Source organism: Bombus impatiens, unplaced genomic scaffold, assembly GCF_000188095.3.
Source record: "Bombus impatiens unplaced genomic scaffold, BIMP_2.2 scf_0080, whole genome shotgun sequence".
In the NCBI taxonomy this organism is placed as follows: Eukaryota; Metazoa; Arthropoda; class Insecta; order Hymenoptera; family Apidae; genus Bombus; species Bombus impatiens.
In genome coordinates, this window is record NT_176499.1 from 927617 (window position 1) to 948530 (window position 20914).

A 20914-nucleotide genomic window follows, 5' to 3' on the forward strand; every position below is an offset into this window, starting at 1 on the left:
CGTTATCGTCATCATCGATGTCGCTGTCGTTGAGCATTAAATATAAATACATATTATTGCTCTGCGAATTTTACAAATTGTTATGAAATTTAAATAAAAAGAAATCTCTGAAAAAGTTTCCTTTGGATCTATATCCTTATGTATTTATTATATGTAACATATATATAATACTACGTAATATACACGGAATAAAAGAGAGTAAAACGAAAAGAAAAGCGAGATATTTTCACGTAAATAATAAGATGAATTTAATTGTGCAAGTATGAAAATTGTTTAAACTTCGTATAACGTTCATAGGCTTAATGGCCGTCGCTGTTTCCGCCTACTACTGCGCTTAATTTCACCTGGATTTTAATTGTCATCGAACTCCTGAGCAAGAAATACTTATCTGCGAAAGGATATTTGGAGGGTTGGCTTCGCGAGCGTAATATTCTATTCCACAAGGGCACTGATATTAAAATCAACTGTGATCGTGATACAAACTGATCATGATCTTTAGACAGCAGAATTTCACTGTCCATATTGTAGCTTCAGGAAGAGATGTCTGTCCACATAATATTGAGACAAAATGAAATCTAAGGCTATGCAAAGAGAATGCGAGACTGACTATACTGTATACCTGCCTCGTCTCTAAATTTTTGTAATGGTGGGGTTGCCTCGTGAGTTATATACCGTACATCTGCCTCGTCCCTAAGCTTACGCGAGGGCGAGGCTGCCTCGTTCCCAAACTTACCTGAGAGTGAGGCTACCTCGGTGAGCCATCGATTTTCGAATTCTTGGCGAGATAAAGGATGTCTCGCAAATCCCCATTTGCTTCGCCTGGACGCTTTGAATGACTTTCTTGAATGATTTCTTTCGAGAATGTAACTGAGGCTCACCCTGCCTCGTGCATTCTATGTAACGGCGGGAAGCAACTTGAGCGAAGCAGCTATTGGATAAAGCAGTGTCATGGATCTGCCTTACACTGTCTATACATAGTTTTAGGCATAAAGACGAGGATTTAGGTATTCTTAACCAATTGTCAATCAAAATCAAATGCTAAATATTAGGTCTGTTTGTAGATTATTTCATGGCTCTTCACCGGTTTTCATAAATTCTTATCAATATCGTTATATTTATTATTGTTTAGTCCGTGCCTTTCGGCTTTCGACGAACTTTCGGTTTTACATCTCTTACATCTAATTCTCTTCTTATATGTCTACCTCCCCTCTTTTCCACTCTATTCTATTGCACTACCTTGCTTATTCTACCCCTAAAAACTAAACATAAGGAACTATAAATTATCAACTAATGCCTAAAAAACTATTGCAACTTTGATCTCTGGCCTCTTTGCTGTGCCTCCTTCTTGTCGTTTGCCCTTCCCGCCTCTATTATTGCTTTAAGTTCTGCTAAACCTTCTCCAGTCTCGTTTAACGTTTTTCCTATGTCCTTTGGTCCTCTCGTTATTTCACATTCTTCTATTACATGTCTTAGGTCTTCTTCTTTCCTTCTGCATAGTCTGCATCTTTTTCCCCCTCTTATTTCCAGTATTCCCTTGCTTTGGTCTCGTTTCCGCATCTGAATCTTTCCCGTATTCTTCTGTCCTTCCACTTCATCCTCCCTTCTAAGTACTTTGGCTATTTCTCTTTGGCTACGTTTCTGTAGTGTATATTATACTTGGATTCCCTTATCCTTTCCCCCCTCTCTTCTGTTTCTCTCTTCCTTCTTTCTTCTATAATTTGGTCTGTTTTCATCCTTTCTTGCTCCTCTCCTGTTTCTATCTGCGTCCCTCCTTTTCTCACCTCTTCTAGTCCCTTCTTTCTCTTTCTTGCTCTTTTCCCTTCCTGACCACTCCCCCATTCTCTCTCTCTCTCTCTTTCCTTTATGCACTCCTTTACTAATTCCTTTTTTGATTCTAGGGCTTTCTCTTCGTACCTTGCTGCTCTTTTTAATGCTTTCTCTTTCATTTCTATTAATTTCCATTCCTCTACCGATATATAATTTAGTGTTGTCATATCTAAGCCTAATATCCATTTCACATATCCCCTTTGAACTCTGTCCAGTCTTTCTTCCTTGTTCCAGCTCCATACCTCTGCTCCAAATAGCGCCACGCTCTCTACCAGTGCCCCAAACATCTTCATTCTCCTTTTGTAGTCCTATTTGAATATTCTTTCTCCAACGTTCCATGTTTTCTTCATTGCAATTGTTGCTCTCTTTTTCCTATTTTGTATGTGCTTCTTATCACTTCCGTTTTTCTGCAGTATATACCCTAGGTATCTTATCTCGTCCACCTCTTCTAATTCTTGCTCTCCCCACTTCCATTTTCTTTGCCTCCTTTTGTTCCTTCTTTTTTTAAAGACTACTATTTTGGTCTTTTCCAAATCGGCTTCCTTCAAAAATTTTTTGAGTCTCTTCAACATCTCCTTTAGCTCCTCTTCTCTATCCGCCACCAGCACAATATCGTCTGCATATGTCAATGACTTTCATTCATTCCCTCCACTTATTTTTCAAATGTCCCTTTTATTTCTCTTATCATCGCCTCAAATCCTCTTTCCATCCTCTCTATTTTTTCCATTATTACCTCCATTCCTCTCTTCCTAGTTGGTGTCTCCTTTCCTGACAAGCTGTACCTATCCAATGTGTTTTTGAAGTCATCCTCATCTCCCACCTTACCCGCGTTCCTTGGTCTTCCTCTGTTTAACATCTTTTGTTTCCTTGCCTTACTTTATTTGCCGCGCTTTTGCCTTCCTAAATTCTTCTCCTCTAGTTTTCTAATTCGTACCTCTCTCTCGTTCCAGACTTCTTTTCGCTTTTCTTTCACTTTCTCCTCACCCTTTATTTTCCCTTCTTCGCCTTTATTTTCCCTTCTTCGCGTCACTTTATATTTCCTTCTCCTTTTTCCCCAGAGCTCTCCGTCCGCGTGTTACCTTCGCCCCGAACCAAACCAAAAGTCCCCAATATCGTTATATAATTTGTCAGATATTTTGCAATATATTTAGACTTTCTGCCGGTATATATCATCTATTTTACAATTAACGCGTGTATACAGGGATTATAAGGTCGTATTTATCCCGAGACATTCCACGTATGACAAAGTCACACGATCAAGTTTTTCAAAAGGATTTATTGCAACGTATAGAGAATTTCTATGTTTGTGTTCCCATGTGAATATCAAGATGGATACCTATATTTGTGGCAACCGATCAATTTCATTCTCCTTATGTGATACTTTTTCCTCTTTGATGTAGTTGCTGCTACAGCTGTAATTTTAAGCTATATTATCTACAATTATTCGTTTTATAGGCGTTCTTCTCGAATTAATTATAACGAAGACTTTTTAAAAACGACTTTATGCAACATCGTTTTATGTTAGATAGCAAGCTGTGACGGTGCTCGCGATTTATTATTTTCAAAACGATTATTTTCGAAGCAGAAATTGTCACGATGACGCTAAGGGTCGACCTGCTCACAATCAGTCGGAATATCGGATTATGCTTTCGATCGAGCGATACTGATCATAGATATCGCTATGATCGAAAGGCATGGAGAGAGGGAATTTCCCTACGCGTTAACCAGCTCGTCACTCGATTGAAGCCGACAAGCGAGCAACGCACTTCTCTACGAGTGCGAACACGTACAACACGCGCTTCGTGATACCGAGATTTTGAATAGCTTCCTTTGTTCGTCATCTTGGTTCGTTCGATACACCCGTAGCTTCCACATTTATCCGTTTGAGCTTCAAGCAGTGCGATTGCTCTGTTTAGATTTTGTGTCGGGAAGTCTCAGTACGTTTGAACGCTACGAATGATTGACGGTATTTTGTATTTCATTGTTATCTTCTCAATAATTTGTATTGAACAAAATTTGAAATATTTATGAACTAATAGTACGCATATATAATAATATAGATGTATTTCATAAAAATAACAAATATTCGACTCTGTTTTTTCAAAGATCTCTGGGACTCAAATGGTTATATTTTTATGTTCATATTTTCCGGTTAAGTGTGCGTTTTAAAGTGATCAGGAATGTGATGAAAATAATTACTACATCATCGGAATAACTTGTTTGCAACGAGTTTTCTTAACCGATGGTTTCTCTTGTGTCTTTGAGCAGCGGCCGAAGAGAACTTGTGGGAGAATTTTGACTTTCAACAAAGAGTAAAGAAAAAGTAGGGTATTTTATTTTCGATGACAAAGGATCCATGTTCCTCGCGTTCTTGTTTTCACTTCGCGCTTAGCTACAACTTTATATGTAGTGCGATATTCGTTGGATTATTCTTCTGGTAACGCGGTAGAATTATCCAGGACCTTTAAAAGTTGACGAATTATTAGTGCTGTTTCGGTTAGATGAGATCCGAATGAATTAAAAATCTTCTTTGACGTTCAATCCTTGTTACAAATTCGAAAAATAGTTTCTATTCGTGTCGTCTTAGTCGACCATTTTCTTCTCCATGACACTTTTGTTCTTACGCTTTACCGGACACTTGCTCGAGTATCATAACACATATCGTTATTTATTATTTTACCTATCGTTCGATGTTTGTCAAGTATATAGAGTCCACTTGTCGTTAATCCCTTGTCCTCCGAAATTCTCTCGTCGGATGTTTGACTATTATGTACTATTACGAACGTTGACAGCAGGTTTCGTTTTGTTTTCAACTGCCTCCGTACACAATGTGTTTACCTCGTTGTTCGAAATTTGATCACAGTGGTTAAAGGTAATCCATCCGGTTATTCTCTATCGTAATAATAGTGGAAATTTAGAATAATTCAAAGATTTCTAGACAATTCTAGTAACAGAAAAAAAGCGGCACAAGAATGCGAAAAATGAAGTTGCAGTGAAAGAAAGGAACGCGAACGAACATTTCTAGAATAAAGTAGAAACGAGAGCATTAGGAGAAGAGGGATTCTAATAAGGAAAGCGAAAAAATCACGAAGATCTGTGGCTAATAGAGACATCCGTGGCTTCCAGAAATGTCTTCCAAGGAGGCAGATATATCTGCGTGCGCGGATTTTATTCGAAACAAGGAATAATACCATCGCAGCCAAAGACAAAGCCACGTGTACTTCTACCGACACCGTAAACATTAGGTGATTCCATAAGTTCGTTGCGCTGTTATCGTGGTATTTAGAGAAAAGTTTGTCGTAATCATACTCTAGTTCTATAATTTCTTCCCATGTACTTGACAAAGTCATTTTTGAAGTTATTTTCACCACGTATCATTGCGATAATGCCAGGTTGTATGTGGCAGGGAACGTGAGAAAAATGACGAGAATAATTTGGTTGGGAAACTTTACCACACCCTTCGCATTCTCCGGATATTACCCCCTCAAATTAGCGCTTATTTCGTTCGTTACAACATATCTTGGCTTGTAAAAGATTTGACAGTACTAACGTAAAAAATTACCTCGAGAAATATTTTAGCGAGAAGCTAGAAAAGTTTTACGGCAACGGCGTAATAATGTGTTTAGCAAAAAGGTGGAGAGAAGGTACTTTATAGAAGATATTTTCACAGTATATTTACAGGTATGTTTCAAATTTTGTTCTAAATACCATAATAAAAAGACGGAAGGAATGTATGGGATGATCACATCCTTGAATCAGAACAGAAGTTTGAACGATAGACTGTCTTCATCGTTCGCTCCGCTATTAGCAAACACGATAGCTGCGACTACCGTAGCTTTTAAGTGTCATAGTTATAGTACTTAGATTAAGTTTTATTCAAATCTTACAAAGAGTCGCGTTTCTTTACTTTTACGTAATACACCCATCTAGGAGCATCTGAAATCTTTTGCGATTAAAAAACAGCAACGATATAACATACGTCGTGTGTTTCTATTGTTTTCTTTTTTATTTCATTTCCTATGCGTGCCTGATTCAGCAAGAATCGATCATTTTTCCTTTGATCTTGTGATTATCGTAAACATCGAAATTGCAAGTTTCGTTTCAATGCTTTTCGTTTCATTACATTCGATCGTGATTTTAGTCAGGACATATTTTAATCTCGCACGTCCCTTCGAGTTTCATCTTCTTTCAGTTCGTCGATTTATTCGTTCGTGGGCCGATCATACGTGTAATCGCTATTTGTTAAGTATTTGTTAAGAATTTTATCGAATATTCGCTTGTACATGTAAACAAATAAAACAGTATTGGATGCGTCTTCTCTAATTCTTATCCTTGTTTAACAAGTTTCACAGATTCTTATCCTCTTAACACACATAGACACGTATACACGCACACCCTACTCTATCTCTCTTTCCCATCTCTCGCTACTATATTCTTTTTGATTCTTGAATGTATAAAAAAAAAAAAAAAAGAAACAGAATATTGACAAATAAAAAGAATAAAAAAAGCAGCGGGTCGTTCCGGGATGTTTTTAGTTTTGTACTATCGATCGTTTATGACAGCAACGGGTGATGTTTGGGGCGGGAAATTTGATCGTTCGTAAAAAAATCCTTTATTGGAGAGTTGTTCTTTATTAGCGTTGACGGTTCTAGTTAAGAACGGTGCGCATTCGCTAGGAATTTCTGCAGTTTGAACTGCAGTTAATGAGAAAATACAACTGATTGATTATTAATAATGTTGCAGAGCTTTTCGCGGACTCGATATGTGGAGACGACTCGAAAAGAAAATACAATTGCAAATACTGCGGCAAGGGTTTCACTTTTTCCGGTCATTTGAGGAGTCATCAGAAGAGTTTCTGCTATTGGAATCCTATATCAACGTGTCATCAGTTGCAAAAGAGCCGGCCATTTTCCTGCGGCCAATGCGGTGCCTGTTACGCAAAACAATCTCATCTGATTTTCCACGTTAGGCACGACTGTGGTAGAACGCAGAAATGTCCCGTCTGCGGGAAAACCTTTCTTCATAGTAGCAGCTTGCGAAAACATCGTCAACGGCCTCCTTGCAATTTCCAAACCCGTTAATCGGCGTACGTAAAGCAAACATTGCCATCGCAGAAAAATTACGATTATATTGTATACTGTCTAGAAGCTGTTTGCCGGTATTCTTTCTTTGCGTACAGTGTAAACGATGCGAAATGTCGCGAACCTGTTCGTCTATAAATATTCGTTAAGAAGGGAAATACTATAAGAAAAAAGGAGACGAATCTGTATTAATCCATTAACATGACTCGTCTACATCTTCGTTACTTCGTTTCTTTTATTTGGATTATCTCTGTTTTGTCATGAGTTAGTGCGCGTCAGCTGACGCGCTGCTCGATATTTCAGGTGTTGTTCGAGATTTGGAGGGGTCGCCTGGTAATTACCGCTACGGTATGACCACCGGACGCGAGCCTCGGGCAGGATGACCGTCAAGGGTACCGTAATGCGGACCCATCATAAACAGTGGGCCTATTGTACAGTCCAGGTACTTTAGGACCTACCACAAAATACCTATATTTTTATGCGATATCTCAGGAAGACGGGACACGCGCGTTTCCCCAAGTGTAAGGTCACCCGCGCGAACCGTCACTAAGGCAGCCAGCCCATTCAGAAACATACGGCTTTACCCAAGGACCAGGTAGGAACAGACCTGGGACACCCCCACGACGAACCTTCGGCTACAACAGCAACAGCCCCAAGACTCACTTTTGCAGCAGGATTCGAAGAGTTAACACGTACCAGTGAACAGTCAGGATTCGAAGAGTCAACACGTACCAGTGAACAGTATATTTAACAGTATATTCCGTAACTTACGGACAGGACAGACTCTTGCATCAGTATTCTAAGAGTCAACACTTACCAGTACTCACTCAGTGAACAGTATATTTAACAGGATAATCAGTACACTTACGGACAGTGGATTCAGAGTAGAACGTGGAACATAGTAACTTAAATCAGTGTAATCCGAGTATTGAGTGTAATAAATAAGGTGAATAAAACCTCGCTCTTTACCTTTATTGGAGAATATAGTAACTTAACCAGTGTAATCAGAGTATCGAGCGTAATAAATAAGGTGAACTAAACCTCGCTCTTTACCTTTATTGTACTCCTCCACCTTGGACGCTAACAACGTTCAAGGCTCGCGATAAACAACCGATCAGTTCCATCCGACTGGTTGTTAGTAAGTTGTGCGTCGCAACAGGTGTGTTCGTGTCGGAGTGCTTGGACAACGAGTTTCTACCATTCACCGAATCGCATCACCCTTGCTCCGAACATTGGAATTAGACCTAGAAAGAAACGAAATACTCTACGAAGAAACGAAAGAAAAGAGGAAAAGGTCGGAAGATTTTCGAGAATATTCACACGCGACACACGCGACTCGAAGGTCGTTTTTCTAGGTGTTCGAGTTTACTTTATGTTAATAAAGGGAAGTCGATAGAAAATATAAAAGCGATCGTAACTTTTACTTTAGAAGCTTTCGCTAATTTTTGGAAATTGTATTATGCTAATAAAAAGAGAAACTTATGTGATCGGTGGGACAGCGAACAGTCTGGCCAGTTTACTTCTTTCTCGTTTCTTTTCCCTTCCTGTTTTTTTCGTGTTCATTTACTTAACAACGTACACGACTACAATGGGTTTTTTCGTTTCAGTTGTCTTTTAGTTAACGTTTTAGTTATCCTTTAGTTAACCTTTTAGTTATCCTTTAGTTACCCCTTTAGTTGTCCTTTAGTTACCATTTAGTTACTTCGTTGTTTGATTTTCGTAGAAGCTTTAGTCGTTTTCAGGATCCAACGGGATAGAGATACTTATTTGATCGATTGTGTTACAGGATGTGTCGAGAAGCGAGGAATTACCAGCAGTTTAACACGCCGGAAAGAGCAGCAACCCAGTGGAGTCATCGTAAAGTCTGAATGTAACGATAGTTGGGGCTCAGAGGACGACTTGATGCAAGTAGATCTGAATAAATGGGGCAATGATGGCGATAGTAGTACTGACAACGGACACGAAAGAAATGACGGTAACGATGGAAATGAAAATACTAGTAAAAGGAGTAGAACAGTCCCGTGGAATAAGGAAAACGACAGGAATCGTAATGGTGAAAACTGTGAAGGAGATTCTAGCGAAACGAGTGGTTCGATTAATGATTTAAGTACTAATGAAGGATGGATGCAACCTTTAAATCAATTATCGTCGATACCGATAAATTGCAAGTATTGCGACAAGAAATTTATTCGCCCAGCAAATTTGGCAAGACACGAGAAAAATAATTGTCTTAAAAATAAGATTGCCAAGTGTCACACGGAAAGAGACGCGAATCCGTTTGTCTGTATGAAATGCGGTGCTCGTTTTAAACACAAAAAAGCTTTGAATTACCATGAGCGTCACATGTGCCAGAGAAGTGTTAAGTGTAGTATGTGCCATAAAAAATTAACAGGTACGGTTGTGCCGGCAAGACACCTAAGAACGTGTGCACAGAAACACGCGAAAAAAATTGTATGTGCCAACGATAATGAAGATCAAGAGGATTTGTTAAATTCTGATAGTAGTTAGTGAAATTTCTGACAATGATTAATTTATTCTTTAGTATATACTTGTTTTATTTCCTTATTCTTACTTATTTATTTCTTGTTTATACAAAAGTGTCATGTAGAGTATACTTCATTTATATGACCGAACATTTCGAGAACAATAAAGCAACCGTTAAAAGTGCTAGATATCAAATTGCTACTCATACATTGTAGACACGACGTACCTTTTTACAATATTATTATAAAACTCTTATTTATTTGTTATTGTTGTTATTACTACTACTTCCACTACAATTATTATAAATGTTATTATTATTGTTATTTTATTATAAAATATTGAAAATTATTCCACGATTATATTAAATGAGATATAACAGTTTCATCGAATGTTTTTCTTATTATTATTATTACTTTATAACAATATATGTTTCTTATCTTTGCGAAAATTTGAATATTACGCGAATAAAATATTTTCGTTCATATATTGTCTTAATCTCTTGATCTATTGTCGTATTTTATCATAATGTCGTTATTTATTAACTATCAATGTAATTTGGTCGGTAGGTTACGGCTTGTCTCTTTGACGTTCTCTTTGACGAATAACGTGGAATTTATGCTCGTACGCGTGATTCTGTGTAAATTGATTTTAATAAATAAATCAAGTAACCGAACTCCTGCGATCCATCGTCGTAGAATAGCCCTCGTAACTTTAATGCAAAAGAATAGCTAGTCTAATAGAATACATATGCTTGATTTCTAGCTCTCGTCTTTCTTTCCATCGTCCTTTCCTATATATATTTCCTTCTATTTCTGTAATTCACCGTTAAAGATACATACGATACGAGGAGGGAAATAAAATACAAATTGCTCAGAATGTATACAAAATTGACTGGTTCGATTAGAAAGGAAGTAGCTTGAAGGCGCACGCGTGCGCTTAGATGCTCAGAGCATGGATGAAAATGTGTTTCTCTGCGATGTCGTCAGTTCGTTGGTTCCGTTTTGTTTCTATTAACTTGCAACAAAAATTCGATTCTTTTTCTAGATCCGATGTACGGCCAGTTACACTCGTCGTTTATCCGGGCTGAAATGATAGCAAGGGGATCGATGCGGACCGAAGGTTATCAGCCAAGAAGAAATCTTGTCAACGACCCGAAGGATGAGTCGTTTCTCTACATGGAAAGTGGCTGTCGTCAAGAGCTGGTATCTTCGGTTTCCAGGACACACTGGCCTGACAGTGTCTCCGTTCAAAGTTCCTTACCAAGGAAAAAATTTTATTGTCCACGATGTAACAGTGGCTACACTAGACTTTCGGACATGAAAACACACTGTCACTTCCAATGTGGTAAGGAGCCGCGATATCAGTGTCCATATTGCACGAAGAAGGCGAAATTCTCTTCGAATATGTATGTTCACGTGCGACGAATGCATAAGGACGAAAAGCTACAAATTATCGACTTGTATAAGCAATTGTCGAGAGTCCGTTATTAACAACCGAATCGGGACGATTATAACTCAAGTAAAAAGAACGGAAACAAGAGGCGGAAAACAAGAAAATTAAAAGAATAAGGAGTCGAAGCAAGGATACTACTAAACAGTTGATACATATCTCTGCAATTTATTTAGAAATGTTACTCTATCTCTACTCTAGTTACAGTTATTCCAAGTATTATTAACGCATTTTCCTCCGAACGCATAATTTTCTTCGAACGATAAGGGCGAGAATAAAGCTAACGCGATCATTTTTTCGTAGAGTCGTCTGAAACTGTTGGTTAAGATTAGAACGACGACGATGCCGCCGCCGCCGCCGCTGCCGAGGCCGAAAATGGCATTCATATTTTGATCTTTCATTGAAAGTCCCTGACGTGTTAACGCAGAATGCTTTTCAATGATTTTCACTATTGTTCAAAGACGGATCGCTGTTGTCGATTCAGCTTGTTTAATGTTTGTTACCGACCTACTCTGAATAAAGTACCTTTTCAAAATAACTGTCGCATCCCAACGAGCCTCATGTTATTTACGTTTTGTGGGATTTTTATTTGTTCGTTATTTTTCGTTAGCATGATTGTCGTTCAGAAATAGCAATGTCTTCGATTCTTTTTCCGCCGTTTGCGAAAACTCGAACGCGATACGCGCGGCGACGTATCGTTACTCGTCGCAATCCTCATTTTCCATTTACGAGAAAATATAAGGTACGCGCTTTCTTCCTCCAATTATCGAAAGTTTCGGCCCTCTAATTTTTAAACAGCAAAAACGCTTTTCGTGCTTTATCCATTGCCACATTGTACTGATACCGATCACTGAATTTTTCCAGGTTTCAGACAATTTGCCGCGTCAAGAATGTTATTGAGCGCAGGACAGCGCGGCAGACTTTACAGGACTTTCGTACCGAACAGTAACCAGAGGTACCCTTGCGGCAATTGCACGAGCGTTTTCGGCCAGAAACGAAGTCTCCTTACACACTTGAGATACGAGTGCGGCCAACCACCGCGCTTCAAATGTCCGTACTGTGATTTGATCTCGAAGAAGACATCCAACGTACAGAAGCATATACGACGGAAGCACGAGGGCAACGCGGTCTATGTTCAGGATATTTATCGACTACCAAACCTGGCCGTTTGAGCGATTATCCAGCGATATAGTCTTTTTTTATTTACCAGCTTCGTTCGTACTCTTCTCAGCTATATCTTTCATTTCACGATCTTCTCCTCTGGTTACACTGCGATAGAACAATGTTACTAATATGTGCTGAAAGCTTTCGGTAAAAGTGACAACGTCGAGATTTTTCTACCGGTCGTTACATGGCCAAAACTTGGAAAGAATTCTTCATTCTTTCGTGGAAATATGGATCGTAACGATGCAACATAAGATATACGTTGAACCGAATACTTTTTATACAATATTACTTCTAATACTCTTCAGATTTCGTCCCTATTTCTTTTTACCTTTCTTCCTTTACCTCTCTTCTTCCCTCATTCTCGTTCTTTTTATTCTCGTTCTCCCATCTAGACATAACAACTATAACAGTGAGAGCGCGGTGGGGAGAGAGAGAGAGAGAGAGAGAGAGAGAGAGAGAGAGAGAGAAAGGGAGAGAGAAAGGGAGAGAGAAAGGAAGTGACGACGTAATCGCGGGGGAAATGCAAGTTTGATTAGTTTTGCGAACAACGCAACAATTCAGCATTTTCGTTCGCCATGCGTGTGTCGTACTCGACGTCTACGTCGAGCGTTGAGAATGTATCGTCTACCACAGCGATTTTCAACTAGTTCGCCGCGAGTATTTTTAAAAGCTTCGATGCTCAACTACTTTCTTTTTATTTATTATTCATTCGGGGCTACTGACTTCTTATCCCTTACATCGTCAAACGAAGATATTATAACAGCCGAAAGAACAATAACCACCCGATGCGAATTCTCTGTCTTGAACCACATCTATCACATTTTTCGACACGTCGCAGAATTTTAGCAATTGCTTTACGTGTGCCGTGTGAAAAAGGTTGAAAATCGCTGGTCTACCGTGATCCACGTGCACGTTTCATCAATAAAGAAATTATTTGAACATTGAAAAATGTCACTTCTGTCGCCCGCTCGAAACTTGATATTAACCTGAAACGACGATCACTTTAGGCATAGTGTTAATCTTAAACGAGAGACGTTTATTCGGCATAACGAGCATTTGTGCTTTCAGCTACCAAGCTGCCAAGGTATGGAAGCGAAAAGGTTCGGCTGCAGAATCGTACGAGTAACTTTCTCAGATGCAAAGCGTCCGGAATTGATTACGTTTCGCGTATGTGGTCGTTAAGATTCTATGAATAACCTGCCGCGTATAGTCATCGATCATAATGACGATCTCGATCACGTATAGAAACACGTGAACACATATGGTGGAAGTATCATGGCTAATCGATGTCGGCGTGCATCGATTTGAAAGCTCATTCGAAGAATCCGACTCTACGTTATTTCCTCGTTTAATGTTTCGTTTCGTTAAATCCGACGTTTCTCGATCGATTGACAAATCCACGGTACGCCATTCGTGAATCGTTCAAGGTACATCAACCTACTTCTTTGCAATTTGTTTCTTCTGTTCGCAGACGAGCCGCTTACCTTTGAAGCTCTAATGGATGAACGAGATGCTTCCACGTCCTTCGCTGTGCAACACGTTCGCAACGTCAGGTTTCCCTGTCCAAATTGCAGCAGCGTTTTCAACCGGAAGAACAACTTGCAGAAGCATCTCAAGTACGAGTGCGGTCAGTTGCCGAGGTTCAAATGTCCTCATTGCGAGTATCGTTCGAAGAAAACGTCCAACGTCCGCGCGCACATCCGTTCCATTCATTTTGGTTCTATCATTTACGTGATCGATCTTAAATCAAGCTGTGTGTAGTTGTTTGTAAGTTGCACTTGCAAGCTCGAGCTTCGAATATCGACACTCGTTAAGAGACGACAAGAGATCTGAGAAAATTAGAAAATAAGGATGAGAAAGGGACAGGGGACTTTCTACGTTTAAGTTCAATTTTTATATATTTTTGTATATAGTCGCAATAAAGTTGTCATTTACTGGAACATAACGCACGCGCGTAAAGAGAGAAGCTCGGGAACGATCGAGTAACATCGTTCAATTTCTGTATCGTACGATGCTTATTGGTGTTTTATTTTTAATCTATCCTTTCCTTGGTATCCTATCCATCGATATGAAATCAGGCGTCCATAAATGGAACGTGTTCGTTGCTCTAGAGCGGACTCTGACGAGTTCCAAACATTTTCTTGCAGATCTGGAACATCTGGGTGGCTTCAAGATACCGTGCAACGTGATGTCAAAACCAGCGGAATTTCAGGACCGCAAGAAAGACCGATTTCCTTGTCCAAAGTGTGGGAGTACTTTCAACCGGAAGAACAATTTATATTCACATTTAAAGTTCGAGTGTGGCCAATTACCAAGATTCGGTTGTCCGTATTGCGATTACGCGTCAAAGAAATCTTCGAATATACGTGCGCATGTACGTCGAAAACATCAAGGATGCAAAGTCAACGTTATCAACTTGTCGCGTAACGCGACCCGTGGCACTGCAACGGAAGATGAAAACTCTGAAAAAATCGAGTAAACCATTTAACAAACGCGTTTTGAATTTGACTATTGCAAGACGTGCCATCTCTCGTCACGTTATTCTGCTACCATAATAGTCGAACCTGTCTTATAAGTCGTTGTACATACGTGCAAAAGTAGGTCATTAGGTGTTCTTTTGTGTAGCATTTTCCCGTCATTTCGCGATTATCGTCTACTATGTACCGTCAACTTTCCGCTCTTCTTCTTCTGCTATATACCACTTTCGAATAGCGTTGTTTCTGCGAGGACGTATTAATTTCATTGTGTAAAAAATAAAATATCAAGCTGTTACGTAATTATGATCATATATAGGAGCGGTCTTTTTATTATTTCATCCTTTTCTTCATGGAAGATGTTGCGTCGCGGAAATCGAACATCTCGCATCCTGGCGTGTCATTGACACCCTGGAGATCGACGACCGAAGAAGGTTTGACATCAGCTCCGATTCTTATTTTCCTCTAGTTCCTCTTTGTGTACGCAGAGCTCCTGATAGTATGAACTACTCTGACACGGGTGTCGCGTTCTTGTTTCTGTTCCAGGTATAAATTACTGTGTGTTCACGGACGCGGCAGTACACTCGCAAAACCTTCTTCTTCAACGACCAACCCACGGCTTCTCGAGGAACGCTACGATCGTTTCGCCCTCCGATTCCTCGAGAATGATCGCACGGAAGTTCCCTTGTGGCAATTGCACCAGCGTCTTCAGTAGAAAAGGCGGGCTGACCTATCATCAAAAATTCGAATGCGGTCAGAAGCCACGATTCAATTGTCCGTATTGCAACTATTGCGCCAGGCACATCTCGAATGCTCGACGACACGTTCGCAAATGTCATCCAGGAAGAGAAGTGTACACCGTAGATCTTTGCCAGTTGCAACAGCACGTTGCTTGAGATTACGCTCGCCTAAGGTTCGAAAATTCGTCTACGGAAGGATACGGAGAAAGGAAGAAGAAACTCGGCAAGAAGCCGGGAATCGTAAAATCTGAATCGATTAGACGCGATGAACGCGACGAACGAATGCATTTTATGTTTTATAACATCCTCGTTTTGGATATTGTCGTCGTCATTATCGGCATCGTCGTCGTTGTCTCGTAGAACGGTACTGATCGATGCTCCTTTAAAAGAAAAGTGTTCAAATCGTACGCCATAAATAAACTAGTATCGAATCGATTCGTTTCAATAGGCATTGCGTCAGCCTGTTTGAATTAGTACCGAAAACAATTACGTTATTCACGATGGTTCCGAAAGAATTCGATTTACTTCTGACAAGGGGAAAAAAGGAAAGACGTGGGAACGCGTAAAGATGTCGCGTTTAGGAGTACGATTGGAACAGTCTTTTCCTATTTTAACGTCGCACTTTTGCTACGTTAGACTTGCGACGTTTCAGAATTGATCGCGATTTTCTTTCCTTTTTTTTCTAGGAGTTCCAAGCACCTCGTCGCGCGTTACGCTTTGTCGGTAGAAGCTACCTTCTGGGAAGAAGAATCTTGGAAAACAGATGATTGGAGCCGGATACGTACACGTACGCGAGAGTAGCCAGTATCGAATGAGAAATTTCGTCTTCGACAAAATATGAAAATTTGTCTCGATGAGTAATCGACCAAGAAGCGTACAGTATCGACCGATTCCGTGAATGCAACGTTTAACTTATCGTGATACGGTTTAGAGGAACAGAAAGTGCCATGTATGTTCGACACATCGTATTTGCAACACACTTGCAAACATCGAGCAAGTTTTTCATAAATATATGAAATGGTATCTTATTTGTTACTTACGTTTATTGACAAAGGGATATATGTATATTCATATATATTTGTAATAATATATATATATATATATATCTCCAATTCCCATCTTTTCCTTTTGTGATTATCAACTGTACCTAGTTGATGACTGGTTTGGCGACAAACAAAACGTTCCCCGAGGTATGTCCCTGCAAGCGAACTTGAAATTACTTATCGAACCGCATTGAAAAACCGACCGTTGATCAGACGAACGCAATATTTGACGAGATTCTTGTATTGTTTCTGTTTCAGAGTACCTCCAATCAGCAGATTTTACGTATGTTTTGCCTGACCGGAGAAGACGTCGACCTTATCAGAGAACCAGAATTTCGGTAAACCGATATGTGGAGAAGCAAAAGTTTCCTTGCCCGACTTGCCCAAGTGTTTTCAGCCATAAGAATAATCTCTACTATCATTCCAAATTCGAGTGCGGCCAGTTACCGCGATTTAACTGCCCTTATTGTGTATATAGAACGAAACACGTGTCTAATGTGCGTGCTCACGTGCGTAGAAAGCATCCTGGTCATAACGTTTACGCTATCGATGTCTGTAAAATTTTGGGAGCATAAATATACTTACGCGGCACCAGTTTCAACATGCTTGCCTGTGTTCTCAGAGCATAAATACAATAGTGATGATTATGATGACCCAGACGACGATAACGACGATAATGACGACAATGACATGACGAGAATGGCAGCTTTTCGATAGTTGTCGGCAATGGATGCTTGGAAAACTCGTAGAATTCCTTACGTGTCCTCAGACGCATCTTACTGTTATCGTTATCTGATTGTATAATCTAATACATTGCTTGTTCTTGCGTCGTATTACGACATGTACGAAACAGGTCGGTTTAATTTCCGAACATTTGCAAATTAAATGTCGTTCAAATTGTTGAACTTGATTAAAGTATACACGAGTGCAAACTTGTACCATACCGATAGGATTACTTTTAATCCTAGCGTATTAGATTTATATGTATTTATATTTATAAAAGTATTTTTAAATGTACAATGTATTTCCAAATGAAACATGTACCACCAATGGAGTTACGAAGACGAATTTTATAAAGATCGGTTTTCAATTCTATCATCTTTAATAGAGATTCTGTTTGATCCGCACAATTTTGTACTTTTTTCTTTGTCCGGAGCATTAACAGTCGTGTTCTGTTGTCCCTTTCTTCTTTCCCTTCTCATTTTATTGTTTTGCCTTCAGCTTGTGCCGTCATATCGAAAGGATGGACATTTTTGGATCTGGAGACAGTAGCGAAACGAAGTAAAGTCGTCTCGTCGATCCATGGATCTAAACTTATGCGCAAAATGTCATTTCTACATGTACGAAATGCCCTGTAATGAATGCGAAAGATAATAGTATGAAGCAGAAAATCGCAACCACTCGACTCATTTATACGTTGCATTCTTTTTCCAAATCTCCAACAAATTGCGTTCATTTAGTTGTTATATATTGTGATCTGTAGTAGCGCTTCGGTGAAGCAAGTATGTTCGTGAAACGGGAGCGATTCTCCGAGCGGCAAGCGTCGCGAGCGGCTTAGTTGTTAGATGTTTGGAATTGAAAAACGTTGAGCGTTTACGAGAATTAACCGTAAGAACGTCTGCATTTTCCAGAAGAAGTACCAAGTCCGATCGAGAATTATGGGTGGAATCGAGCGGTGGCAAATTGTAAGGCGACTACTCATCCTCGGGCTCGACACAAAGTGCTGCACATTTGCCCAAAATGTGGCAGGCCTTTCAACTGGCGATACAATCTGCAGCATCATTTGAAGTACGCGTGTGGACAATTACCGCGATTCAACTGTCCATATTGTGCTTACAGGACTAAACACACATCGAACGTTAGAGCTCATGTGCGTAGAAAGCATCCGGATAAAGAAGTCTACGTTGTCGATCTAATGAACGCGCAACATTAAACGATAGCGATAGCCGGACGAATCTTGAATAAAACAGCTCTCAGCCGAACACTCGTCCTTTGAAAACTCCTTATGTGCATGCTCCCTCGTCTGCCTATCGTGTATTATGATTAAACGTAATTGATGTGTATGTACATCGGAATTTATTGTTAGAGAAACGATGATCGAACCCGTCATTTTATACGAAAAGTGACTCGATACGACGAATATCGTTCCTGCTAATGTTTCATGCAGTTACGTGAACGTGATATCATAAACCGAGAATGAAAGAACGATATTTATGCTTTTTTCAGAGGCAAACTACTTAATACCGCACCAGAGGCAGAAGAACGTTTGTTGGTCGTACTCGCCGACCAGAGGAGGCACGTTTTCGCGAACGAACGACCAGCACGGGCAAAAGTTTCCTTGCGGAAATTGTCACAGCGTATTCAGCAGAAAGCACAATCTTCAATATCATTTGAAGTTCGAGTGCGGACAATTGCCGCGTTTTAATTGCCCTTATTGCGTGTATAGAACGAAACATCCTTCGAATGTGCGAGCCCACGTGCGCAGAATTCACCCTGGCAACGAAGTTTACGTTGTAGATATAAGCAAAACTGGTCAACTTCTATGATTTTCGTAGCGCATACCCGTTCTCTTATTTTCAGGGGTAAATATATTTATCTATCTGTATCTTTCGCTTCTTAACGATGCGAGTTCCTTAGCTTCAGAGGAATTACTCTTATGCGAATCAACTTGCCATTGATTCACATTTGACAAACATTTACGAACTAAGTTTTTACCATTTACAATGCTTGTTCCACTGTATTTTTGTGCTTGAGAAAAGCTAATATTTGCTGGAACCCCTTCTCTCTCTCTTTCTCTCTCTGTCTCTTTCTCCCTCTCTCTGTCTATCTGTCTGTCTGCCTCTCTCTCTCTCTCTCTTTCTCTCTCTCTCTCTTTCTCCTGTCATTTGTTTCGCTATGTTACGATTTAATTTGTCTTTTGTATATAATGATTTTTGTTAAAAGTAGTCAACTGTTTACAGCGATATTATTAATGTTACGGAATCGCGAAGCGAAAAGAATACATAGGTCGCGTCGATTGGAAAGTATGAAATTTTTTCTCGTTTAAGATGGAGACGAAAAGTCGACATAGTCGAAAGTCATTTGGTTGACCTTTTCTGTTCACAGGTGTTCAATGTCCGGTATCGAATTGTACGTGTTACCGTGATGGACCTCGTTGCATCTACGATCACTATCGAAACGAACGAAGCGAAAATTATCCTTGCCATAAGTGCGGTAACGTTTTCACGCGAAAAAATAATTTGTATAATCACCTAAAATTTCAGTGCGGCCAGTTGCCGAGATTCAATTGCCCTTATTGTCCGTATCGTACGAGGCATTCTTCGAACGTCAGGTCTCACATACGTAGAATGCATCCTGATCAGGTGGTGTACGTTCTGGATATTCGCGGTGACCAACAGAATAACGAAGCTAGTAACAACTGAATTTTCGAACGATCAACGAAACGAAGCTTGACAAACTGTCATCAGATTGACTCCGATGATCCAGTCGAATTCTTTCTACTCTTATTGTCAGCTCCTACTTCGTTTTCTTTTCTTTCTGTTCCTCTTCCCTGCGAAAACTGAGGAGACACAGTCCCGTAGAAAATAAATCGACTGCGTTGAGATTGCCCGTTGCGCAATGTGGCATAAACTTTTGTATTTTTCGATAGCATTTAAAGTAGCGCAAGTTGATCCGCTATGCGATCAAACGACAGCCAATTTTTCTGTATCGTACGACAAACTGAACGTTTGTTTTGGATGGTGGATCGCGCGTGGCAGCTTCTACCGGTTTGTAAGTTCGTTACACCAGACCTATTGTCATTTTCATCGTCTTCACGGATGATACATATGTTACTTACGATCTCTGTACTAGTCAATGATCGTCGATTGTCTAATTTTTGCAAATTTCCTGATTTTATCGTTCGGTTTTCGCGAAGAGATGGATTCTCTCAATGCGCACTCGTAGATCGTTTCCACGAACGAAACGCACGTATAAACTCGCAATCAGCCAGACCCGTTTCGTTCCAGATACTACGGGCCCGTTCAGCGTGTTCGGGATCAACGTTGGTATCGAAGACGACCAAGGCCAAAGTATCGGCAAACTCTGGTCCCGATCGTCGAACCAAACCGATTTAGACAATAACTTTAAGACGAAGAGGTTTCCCTGTCCGAACTGTACCTGTGCCTACAGCCAGAAATACTCGTTGAATCGGCACCTGACCTACGAGTGTGGCCAAGAACCCCGGTTTAAATGTCCCCACTGCGAATATCGATGCAAGAAATCGGCCAACATTTATGAGCACGTGAGAAGAAGACACAAAAACTGTCAGGTATACGCGATCGACGTTCTAAAGATCGCTCGTAAGGAAGAGACTTAACCACATTCGTTCCTCGTACATTCAACGACGCTTCACCGAAGTAGCAGCTGCCATTTTCTACTTTGCTCCTTATGCGCTACACTTGATTAGGGGAATTTTTAAATTCCCTCTATAACGCCACTCTTTTTTCTTTTTTACCATTTACGAATTATACCAGTAACTATAAATAAAGACATACGTTGATCGAAAAACGGTTGGTCGTCTGTCGTCGTTTATTTCATCTCCTATCCTTTCCACGCGATATCGAGACGCAACGTGATTCTTTGCTCTTCCTCTTTGCTCTACTTTGCTT

The 20914-nt window shown here is 40.0% G+C and overlaps 2 protein-coding genes and 1 pseudogene across 14 annotated transcripts in view; 2 read left to right on the forward strand and 1 right to left on the reverse strand.

The window, feature by feature from the left end:
• LOC100749313 (longitudinals lacking protein, isoforms A/B/D/L) overlaps window positions 1–20914 on the forward strand; it is a 94874-nt gene that overhangs the window by 31512 nt on the left and 42448 nt on the right. Inside the window, exons 7-8 of one of the 13 annotated variants that reach the window (XM_033324913.1) lie at window positions 13480–13635; window positions 14156–14796. The exons of 10 other annotated variants lie outside the window; for them this stretch is intronic. In XM_033324913.1, the coding sequence (XP_033180804.1) occupies window positions 13480–13635; window positions 14156–14487 (488 nt within the window). In that variant the 3' untranslated portion in view covers window positions 14488–14796. Of the gene's footprint in view, window positions 1–8694; window positions 9581–10436; window positions 10737–11705; window positions 12443–13479; window positions 13636–14155; window positions 14797–20914 lie in introns of those variants that run through there. 2 more of the 13 variants (XM_024372486.2, XM_024372484.2) reach the window with 2 other exon arrangements.
• LOC117152597 lies at window positions 1375–2801 on the reverse strand (annotated as a pseudogene).
• On the forward strand, window positions 19706–20813 carry LOC117152598 (longitudinals lacking protein, isoforms A/B/D/L-like). The gene is made up of 2 exons (XM_033324920.1): window positions 19706–20036; window positions 20273–20813. Exons 1-2 carry the CDS (start codon window positions 19943–19945, stop codon window positions 20620–20622), a joined length of 444 nt encoding a protein of 147 aa, XP_033180811.1. The 5' UTR covers window positions 19706–19942; the 3' UTR covers window positions 20623–20813.